This window comes from Hordeum vulgare, chromosome 4H (assembly GCF_904849725.1).
Source record: "Hordeum vulgare subsp. vulgare chromosome 4H, MorexV3_pseudomolecules_assembly, whole genome shotgun sequence".
Classification (NCBI taxonomy): Eukaryota; Viridiplantae; Streptophyta; class Magnoliopsida; order Poales; family Poaceae; genus Hordeum; species Hordeum vulgare.
Genome location: NC_058521.1, coordinates 415,422,127 through 415,432,412, shown reverse-complemented (window position 1 = coordinate 415,432,412; position 10,286 = coordinate 415,422,127). Strand labels below are relative to the sequence as shown.

General features: G+C 46.3%; 1 protein-coding gene across 2 annotated transcripts; it reads right to left on the bottom strand.

Moving 5' to 3' along the window:
• Positions 1-4,518: 4,518 nt before the first annotated feature.
• Positions 4,519-9,262, bottom strand: LOC123448784 (inactive glucose-6-phosphate 1-dehydrogenase 4, chloroplastic-like). 2 transcript variants are annotated; one of them, XM_045125791.1, is made up of 12 exons: positions 9,054-9,262; positions 8,497-8,617; positions 7,793-8,058; positions 7,385-7,479; positions 7,168-7,282; positions 6,867-7,072; positions 6,659-6,767; positions 6,541-6,581; positions 6,080-6,200; positions 5,766-5,965; positions 5,044-5,244; positions 4,519-4,969 (listed from the first exon to the last, which is right to left on the bottom strand). In XM_045125791.1, exons 1-12 carry the CDS (start codon positions 9,129-9,131, stop codon positions 4,729-4,731), a joined length of 1,794 nt encoding a protein of 597 aa, XP_044981726.1. In that variant the 5' UTR covers positions 9,132-9,262; the 3' UTR covers positions 4,519-4,728. The 2 variants fall into 2 exon arrangements, with proteins under 2 accessions (XP_044981726.1, XP_044981725.1); XM_045125790.1 differs by having other exon boundaries at positions 8,422-8,617; positions 9,054-9,255.
• Positions 9,263-10,286: the final 1,024 nt, after the last annotated feature.

The following is a 10,286-nucleotide window of genomic DNA, read 5'->3' as shown; positions in this document are numbered from 1 at the left end:
GACTAAAGGTGGCGTACATGCGGGCTGCCCACCGCGTAGCCCTTTAGTCCCGGTTTGGGACACGAACCGGGACTAAAGGCTCCTTACGGGCCGGGACTAAAGCCTCGAGGGAGGCATTGGGAATTGGGGCGACGTGGCCAGGCATTTAGTCCCGGCCCAGAGGCAGGCCGGGACTAAAGGGTCCAGGCCAAAGGCCCGTTTTCCACTAGTGAATGTGGTCTTATCTCTATCAGCGCTATCAGCCCTCTAGTGATGCTCTCTACTTATCTATGGTGTGCCAGAGCATACTCTTCAACAAGGTGACTCTTTTGTTGATGAGTTCTACACACAGAGTTCCGCCATCTCGCGCCAACTTGACTCTCTTTGGACAACTGTTTGTGGAACTTGATGTTGTTGCCAGACTACGCGGTCAGACATGGAGTTTCAGCGTGTCCATGAGTTCTTAGCTCGCCTCTGCCCCGAGTTTGAGCCTCGGCATGCTCACTTGCTTGATCATGGTCGTGTTCCTATCACGGAGGTACTTGTTGAACTTCGTGCTGAGGAGACCCGCCTTCGTTGTGCTGGTTTGCTTGCGGCTCCTTTTGTGTTGGCTGTCCGAGCTCCTATGCCATCTACTCGTCCCACTACATCGCCACTCCTGCCCACACCCATAGGGGGTGGGTCGCCCTCCTTATGCTAAGAAGGACCGGTCATGCCGTGATACATTCTGTGGCTAGTGCTCCAGGCTAGGTCATCCAGAGTCTAATTGTCGCCAGAAATAGCGAGACCAGAGACGTTCTTCCTCCAGTGGGAGTCTTGCATCTTCCTCGACTCCGTCACTCACTGACCAGGACATTATACGGCTCAAGCGCCTCTTGGATTCCTCTATCTCTTCATCGATAGGTTCCGCTGCCGCTGTGACCGCTCCCACCCGTGCATCACCATCAGCACCTTCACAGTCAGGTACATCTTCGTGGGTTCTGGATTCTGGAGCTTCTTTTCATATGTCCTCTGTTTCTTTCGCGTTGTCTTCTCTTCAACCTCTTGATTCGCCTGTTAATGTTCTCACTGCCGATGGCACTCCTCTTCCTATTGCTAGTCATGGCACTCTTTCTACTCCGTGTTTTTCTGTTCCTAGTGTTTCTCATGTTCACTCTATTACCATGAATCTCTTCTCCGTTGCCCAACTTACTGATTCTGGTTGCCTTGTAATTCTTGATACCGACTCTTGCTCTATTCAGGGTCTTCGCACCAAGGCTCTCGTTGGTGCTGGGCCTTGGCATCGTGAGTAGAAAGGTCTTTGGGAGGTTGACTGGCTTCATGTTCCTTCCTTTGCCACCACTTCTGCCAATTCTCATGCTCTTGTTGCCTCCTCTTGTGCGACCTTCCAACAGTGGCATCATCGACTTGGTCACCTATGTGGTTCTCGCTTGTCGTTGTTGGTGCGTCAGGGTGTCTTAGGGTCTGTATTCGGAGATGTATCTTTGCATTGTAATGGTTGTACACTTGGAAAACAGACTCAATTACCTTATCCTACTAGTGAGTCAGTATCTCAGCGTCCTTTTGACTTAGTTCATTCTGATGTGTGGGGTCCTGCTCCCTTTGATTCGAAAGGTGGCCATCGCTATTATGTTCTGTTTATTGATGGTTTCTCTCGCTACACTTGACTATATTTTATGAAATCTTGTAGCGAGGTTCTCTCTATGTACAAACGTTTTGATGCCATGGTTCACACCCAGTTTTCCACGCCTATTCGTACTTTTCATGCTGACACCTCTGGAGAGTATATCTTCGAGATGTTGCATGCCTTTCTCGCGGAATAGGGTACTCTTTCCCGGTTCTCATGTCCTGGTGCCCATGCTCAGAATGGCGTTGCGGAACGCAAGCATCTTCATCTACTTGAGACGGCTCGTGCGCTGATGATCGTTCCAATGGAGTGTCTCACTGGTCGTTCTCCTCACTACTCAGCTCTCCGTATGTTTGGGTGTGTATTCTATGTCCTTCTGGCCCCGCGAGAACGCACCAAACTGACCGCTGAGTCGGTCGAGTGTGTTTTTCTTGGCTACAATGATGAGCATAAGGGCTATCGCTGTTGAGATCCTGTTGGTCGTTGGTTGTGCATTTCGTGTGATGTGACTTTCCATGAGTCTCATTCTTACTACCCCTGCCCTTCCTCCTCGAGCTTTTCTGTAGACGATCTTCCTTTTCTTCTTCTTCTTCCCTATACACCCTCCTATGTGCCTCCTGTCTCCCCCCTTCCTCCGGACATCTCCCTCTTCCTCATCCACCACCGACATCACCCTCCCCTCCATCCTTCTCCCCACCCTCATCCTTTCTATCTCCTTCTCCTCCATCCTCCTCCCCACCCTCAGTATCCCTCTCTCCCTTTCCTCTTCACTACACCCGCCATCCTCGTAGTGAAGATGATCCTACTAACGCGCCCTCCACTTCCGGAGCGCCTCCCTTCACGCCTCCCCCCGGCTCATAACCTTTGGGCCGGCCTTGTACCCCACATGATCGCTATTCTCTTGACCATTATGGTCTCTATGTTGTGGCTGAGCCCACTTCTTATCGGGCTGCCATGACTCAGCCTGAATGGCAGCTTGCGATGGCTGAAGAGCTTGCTGCCCTTGAGCGCAATGGCACCTAGGATCTGGTTTCCCTCCCTTTCGGTGTTCGTAACCATCACCTGCAAGTGGGTCTATAAGATTAAGACTCGCTCCAATGACTCCTTCGAGTGCTACAAAGCTCGTCTTGTGGCTCGTAGTTTTCAGCAGGAGCAAGGACGCGATTATGATGAGACATTTGCTCCTGTAGCCCACATGACCACTGTCTGCACTCTGCTTGATGTGTCTTCTATTCATCATTGGTCTGTATCTCAACTTGACGTCCATAACGCTTTTCTCAATGGTGAGTTGCACCAGGAGGTTTATATGCAGCCACCATCGAGGTACTATGCTCCTGATGGTATGGTATGCCGACTTCGATGCTCCCTCTATGGTCTAAAACAGGCCCCTCGCGCTTGGTTTGAGCGTTCCGCCTCTGTGGTGACTGCCACGGGCTTCTCTCCCAGTGATCATGACCCCGCGTTGTTTGTTCACACGTCTCCTCGTGGTGGGACTCTTCTCCTTCTCTATGTTGATGACATGATCATCACTGGCGATGACTCCGACTACATTGCCTTTGTTAAGGCCCGCCTTCGCGACCAGTTCCTCATGTCTGATCTTGGTCCCCTTTGCTATTTTCTTGGGATTGAGATTTCTTCGACCCCGGATGGCTTCTTCATCTCTCAGGAAAAATATATTCAGGATCTTCTTGCTCACTCCGCTCTCGATGATGAGCGCATTGTTGTGACTCCTATGGAGCTGAACGTTCATCTTCGTGCTTCTGACGGTGATCCTCTTCCTAATCCCACTCGCTATCGCCGCCTCGTTGGGAGCCTTGTCTATCTTGTTGTTACACGTCCTGACATCCCCTATCCCGTTCACATTCTCACTCAGTTTGTTGCAGCTCCCACCTCTGTCCACTATAGTCACCTCCTTCGTGTTCTACAATATCTTCGTGGCATGATCTCTCATCGCCTTTTCTTTCCCCGCTCCAGCTCACTCGAGCTACAGGCCTACTCTGATGCTACGTTGGCTAGTGATCCCTCTGATCGCCGCTCACTATCTGCTTACTGTATTCTATTTCATGGCTCTCTCATTACCTGAAAGACCAAGAAATAGACTACAGTTTCTCGCTCGAGTACCGAGGCCGAGTTGCGTGCGATGGTTATGATGACGGCTGAGGTGATCTGGCTATGATGGTTACTTGAGGATTTTGATGTGTCTGCCACTACATCAACTCCCTTACTGTCAGACAACACATGTGCTCTCAGTATCGCGCGAGACCCGGTGAAGCATGAGCTCACCAAGCACATTGGTGTGGATGCCTACTTTGTGCGTGCTGTTGTGTAGGATCGGACACTCTCTCTTCAATATGTGCCTTTTGAGTTACAATTGGCAGACTTCTTCACGAAGGCACAGACTCGAGCGCATCATGGGTTCTTTCTCTCCAAACTCAGTGTTGTTGACTCACCATGAGTTTGAGGGGGGATGTTAGATGTGTATAGTTCCTTTACTGTATATCCCCATTGTATAAGGAGTTTCTTGCATTTTAGCACATGTATATGTACCGGCCCTTGCCCCCATATGAACGTTAGTTGCTCATTTGTAACAAAGTCACCCCACACACAACTCGTTGGACGCACAAGTCACCACACACACGACTCGCTGGATGCTCGTCTCCATCCTCAATGTCAGGTGTAACATATCAGCTAGATCGATAATACTCCCTCCGTCTGTAAACACATGTAAACCTTGACCACTGGTGGATGGAGCTCTTTCCCCTCTCCTTCTAGAAAAAAAAATACTACCTCAGTCTTGTCTCAACTTTGGCACTCCCTCCATCTTGTCTCAACTTTGGCACTCCCTCCGATCAAAATTAATTGACAGTCTATACAATCTCTATACAATGTTGTATAGAGTCTGCGTCAATTAATTTGAATGAATGGAGTATAACTTTGTACTTAAATTGTATTAATGTTGAGACATTTATTTTGGGATGGAGGGAGTAGTAGCTTTGATCCACCTTGGAAGGGTTTGAATCAACAAGCAAGAAACACTTTTTTTCTCTCTATTTCTTACCAAACAGATTTTGCTACATAGAGAGAAGGAAGCGAAATACATTGAGCAGCTCCCAAGCATCCGCTCAGCAGCCATCATCCCATCGGACTCCATGTTTAGCAGCGAGATAGTAAGCATTAATCGGTCCTTTATCCCCAGCCTCGTAGAGCTCAGGAGCAACCCTCTTCTGGTCGATCTCATGGAGTATTGGCGCCAACACGCTCCATGCAGCAGCTAATTCATCACTTCGCATGAACAGATGACTATCGCCATCTAGAACATCCAAAAGAAGATGCTCATATGAATCTGGAACTTCAACATCGTACCTACAAAGCGCGCATAATGATTCAGCATCAGCTCTCTTGAATAGATCACAAGATGATCAAAGTGACCTCCATACCTGTCTCTGTAAAGTAGGTTGAGCTCTGAAGCATCCAACTGGAGCCCAAGACCCGGGACCTTATTGTTGACTTTCAAGAGAATGGCTTCTTCGGGTAGGTCACGTAAAACCAGCTCATTTGTGTCAAGATCTATGTCATGACCAAAACGTTCACGGTAGATATTGCCAGGGACGTGATGAAATTGAATACGAATCTCAGCTCTGAAGGAAATGAAGGATTGAGAATCTTCAGTTATGCTTGATCAAGTAGGCAATTTTATTTTATTTCTAAGGATCCAGCATGCTGTTGGCTTTTTCATTGATAATTTAGCAGAGAGCAATGGAAAAAGAAATACATGGTGTCAATCCTAGGATAAAAAAGGAGAGAAAAAAGAGATAGAAAATAAAAGAAAAGGGGGTGCTCAGATTCCCTAGGATCAAGTAGGCAAGTGGTATTTTGTTTTTCTGAAACAGCAAGCATGCAAAGATCTCAATAATGTACTGAGAGGAGGGTGGGCTATTGAAAATAATAGTTTGCCACAACAGTGTTACCTATGCATACAAAACACTATGCATTTCTACCATTGAAGAATTCGAAGATTTATGGAAGCTATAATTATGATTCCATTATAACAAAAGGATATGATGAGGTGACTGAAATCAGACACTAACTTCTTTTGAGAGTAGGAGATAAATCAGCTAAGACATCTAATGGTAAAAGTTAGGGAACTCATCAGGAGTACCTATTCTCCATAAGTCCCATTCCAGTCTTGATCAAAAAAGGTACCCCATCCCAACGTGCATTGTCAATGTACATTGCGGCAGCCAAGTAGGTAGGTGTCATTGATTTTGTATATTGGTCAACTTTACCACAGGTATTTTTGAGTTGACCAAGGACGACATCATCAATGTCCACTTTTCTAATTGATCTGAGCACCTTCACCTGCATAATATATCGTTTTCTTAATCTTGTAACAATTATTAGCATTTTTTAACTTCTAGAATGGTAAGTGCATTGTTTTCTCTGGTATAAAATCATAGTGATCTACTCAGTTACCTTCTCATCGCGGATATCCTCCCCATCAAGACTTACAGGTGGTTCCATAGCAAATAGTGCTATCGTTTGAAGAATGTGGCTGTGCACTATATCACGGATTATCCCATAGTTTCCGAAGTACCTGAAATGATATGTTGGAGGAATTAAATGATAATATAATGTAACCTGATAAATTAGAGACTACAGTGAAGATTACAGACTCAGTTATAAGCTAATCATGCAGCATAAAACCAGGATTAAAACTGGTGCAGGACTACATTCCTTTGTTAAGAATTACTCAGTAGGATGGACTTGTGCTAATTCACGTAAAACCAGGATAGCCAAAGTGTATATTATTTAGACTGTGCAAAACAAATGGTGCCTGATGATGATGCAACCTAAAGAGCTTCAGCATTCTTTTATTGATGATAACTTAGTGATGTTTCTTTTTCCTTAAGAGAAATGCCTTCATGTTAACTGACCTCCCTTGTGTTTCTGTTGATGTTTCTTCTGAAAAAACGACCTGTAACAATGCATGCATATTAGTAATGTGTATGGAAAAATAAAAACATTGGTGAAATGAGCTTGTTTCAAAAGTACCTGCACATTACGTATGTACTTCCTACTCCATAATGGTTCAAACACCAAATTAGAAAATCTCAAGACAGTGAGATTTTCAATTAGATCCTTCCCCAAAAGATGATCAATTCTGTATGATATAATGTTTAGCAATAAGATTTAATGGAATGAAAGGTGCAGTAAAAATTAGTGACAGGACTTGTAACTTGCATGGATACAAGATGGTCACCGGTAAATTTGCTTCTCTTCAAATCTTGACAACAAAGACTGTGTTACCCGTTGTGAGGACAAACTAGTGAAGCCAAATGGTTTCTCGATAATTATCCTATTCCAGCCATGCTTAGTTTGGGCAATGTCAGATAATGGCAATGCCACATCAAGAAGTGCCTCTTGGGGAACAGCAAGGTAGAATATCCTGTTTGCTGCACAAGTGCCCTTTGAAACGAGAAGTTGGGAGTTAACATACAAATCCCAGGTTCAATTATAGCACTTGAATTTGATCCAACAGAATTTGGAAGTGTGACTCTCACCTCTATCTGTGTCATTCTCAAATTTAGTTTCGCCATCCCATCTTTATTATCGTGTCCTGCATCGACATAGTATGTCCTTTTAAGGAATTCATTTAACTTGTCTTCACAGTTTTCGCTGCAGCACAACAATATTATAAATATATATCAGATGAAAACTTCCTAAATTAATCCTTTGGCATGAAGCTCGGAGTCAAGGTCTGCTACCAAGGAAACGTACTGGTGATCTACCCGACAGGTCAAATTGGATTCAATCATGGATCTTAAATCCTCGTCTGCCAATGTCTTTCTAGAATATCCAAATATGGCAACATTCTGCAATTTAAAGCATTGAAGATGTGACAGGATGAAATGATCATACAGACAGTTGACAGGCAGCTACTACATTCAAACTCCCAGAAGTACTCGAAAATCTGATTTTCTACATCATTATTCACACGTACAACACCACCTTTATAGGCACTAAGCCTAACTATGTACGGGAAATGGAACTAATCCTAAATAGAAATTGATCATTCAGCGGGTTGATCACATACAGGATTGGAGATCAAGCCTTGTTTGATAAGGATGGTTCTAAAAATGGATAAAAATGAAGGCAGGCAGAAGTTATGACATGTTATGCTCATACCTGAGGAAGAAAACCACTGTAATACAGAGCAAATAGTGCTGGGAAGACTTTACTTCTTGCCAGTTCGCCAGTAGCTCCAATGACAGCAATGCAAAGAGATGGTACACTTTCAGGTTGGTCATTAAAGTTATCAAACAGAACAAGGTCTTCCTCTAGTACAGGACGATCAGCTTCAGAGTTGTTGAGTCCCAGATGCAATAAACCTTTGTCATCGATCGAGTTATCTGACATAACAGAGCTTGTATTTGCCGTTTCACCTCCAGTTTCTGCATAAAAGGAAGCAATAATGTGCATGTGAAAGCATCTGGATGCAAGCAAATAACCACGGAGAAATTTGTGATGACAATAGTAAGATAGTACTCCCTACGTAAGGAAATATAAGAGCGTTTAGATCACTAGATGCTTTCTAAACGCTCTTATATTTCTTTACGAAGGGAGTATGATGAAAGCTAGTGCCTACCATGTTTCACAAATGATGCACACTGAATGTAACTTCCAAATTTGCCAAAGAAAAAGGTAACTTTCAAAGTCACGAAACAAACTAGTGCCATGCATAAGTAAAACTGTCGGAATTATAGGCCAAGAATCACATAATTTTGATAGATATATGCAAATTTCTGAATACCAACCACCAGCAGGTTGTACATTCCGACGAGTTATATTTCCAGTCCGCCATGCAACCTCGAAGTAGTCAGGAATTTTACCATCCCCTCGAATATCCAGCTTTCTCTGGACTTGCCATCCATGCCTCCCCAGGGCCTTGTGGAGCTTCATCTTGGCAGTAATCCAACAATGCGCTCTAAAACCGACAGCAGGTCCTGCAACCTACGCGCAAAAGCATCAAACATTATTCAAGCGGCAGTTGGTTAGCACTTGACTGTGTCCATGTCTACTAGTACATCTGACACTGACAGTAATTAAACCAGATGCAGAACAAATAATACGCAAGCATCATCTGTAGGCAATATGGGCCTCTGTATTCCGTCAGCCTCAGGCGCCAGAACGGGCCACAAGAATCACAGGCTCAAACACCCATTTCATCGAACATCCTGATAGCAGATGGATGGGAGCACTCGCCCTTCCACCCCTCTTGGCCCATACATCCATGGTCACAGAATCCAGCTTCCAGTATAGCACCATAACCATAACAACTTGGTAAAGGCATTTTATCAAGCAGGTCAAGCGCGCCTCAAGGGTGGAAGGAAGCCAAAAGACACGACGGACACCAACCACAGGAGCTCAGCTGGAGCAGAGCACTCACCGGGCTGAAGCGCGCAGCCAACGACGGAGGCGGCGCTGGAGCTGCTGAAGCCGCCACGGCGAGGACTGTCGTAACCATGCTCGGGGTTAGCGCTTCTTTCTCAGTCCGCCGTATCCCGCCCCGCTTCTTTCTAGTCTCGTGGCGGCGGCCGGTGCCACGATCGTGTCAGACCCCGGCTGATCTGATAGTGATAGACATACACGCGACAGTAGCTAGCCGTACGTGTCGTCAGCTTCAGTTATCACGAGGGAGTGGATAGTGGCCAGAGTTAGTTTGCATTAGTTTAGATTCAACTAATTCAAAAATATTCAAACAGAAAGGTAAGTTTGGCTTATATGCATCTAACCGATCTAAAAAAATATGTCAACAGAAAGGTGTTTATTTGAGTTAGTTTAGTTAGGGCTCACAAAAAATTATTTTTTCCCTCTGCCTCGACCGCATCAAATCCTCTCATCCACTCCGGTCGACCCCATTCCGCGTCCACATCCCGCTAGCTCCGTCCTTCCCAATCTCGCCGCCCCGTTCAATCCCCATCTTGCCGGCCTCAACTTCGTCGGCCGCCGGCGGCAGCCGCCCTCATCTCGTCGCCCTCGTCCGGCTCGGCCGCCCCCATCTCACCGACCCTAACTCCGTCGATCGCTAGCACGAGCCACCTGTTGGGGAACGTCGCATGGGAAACAAAAATTTTCCTACGCGCACGAAGACCTATCATGGTGATGTCCATCTACGAAAGGGGATGAGTGATCTACGTACCCTTGTAGATCGTACAGCAGAAGCGATTAGAGATCGCGGTTGATGTAGTGGAACGTCCTCACGTCCCTCGATCCGCCCCGCGAACAATCCCGCGATCAGTCCCACGATCTAGTACCGAACGGACGGCACCTCCGCGTTCAGCACACGTACAACTCGACGATGATCTCGGCCTTCTTGATCCAGCAAGAGAGACGGAGAGGTAGAAGAGTTCTCCGGCAGCGTGACGGCGCTCCGGAGGTTGGTGATGATCTTGTCTCAGCAGGGCTCCGCCCGAGCTCCGCAGAAACACGATCTAGAGGAAAAACTATGGAGGTATGTGGTCGGGCAGCCGTGAGAAAGTCGTCTCAAATCTGCCCTAAAAGCCCCATATATATAGGAGGAGGGAGGGGGACCTTGCCTTGGGGTCCAAGGGAACCCCAAGGGGTCGGCCGAGCCAGGGGGGAGGACTCTCCCCCCCCCAAACCGAGTCCTACTTGGTTT

Coding starts and splice junctions, on each gene's coding strand:
- LOC123448784 (XM_045125790.1), bottom strand. CDS start 9,131: ATGGTTACGACAGTCCTCGCCGTGGCGGCTTCAGCAGCTCCAGCGCCG. Junction 8,618..9,053: donor TGGCTGCGCGCTTCAGCCCG/GTGAGTGCTCTG, acceptor TTTTGCGCGTAG/GTTGCAGGACCTGCTGTCGG. Junction 5,245..5,765: donor ATGGGACTTATGGAGAATAG/GTACTCCTGATG, acceptor CATTTCCTTCAG/AGCTGAGATTCGTATTCAAT.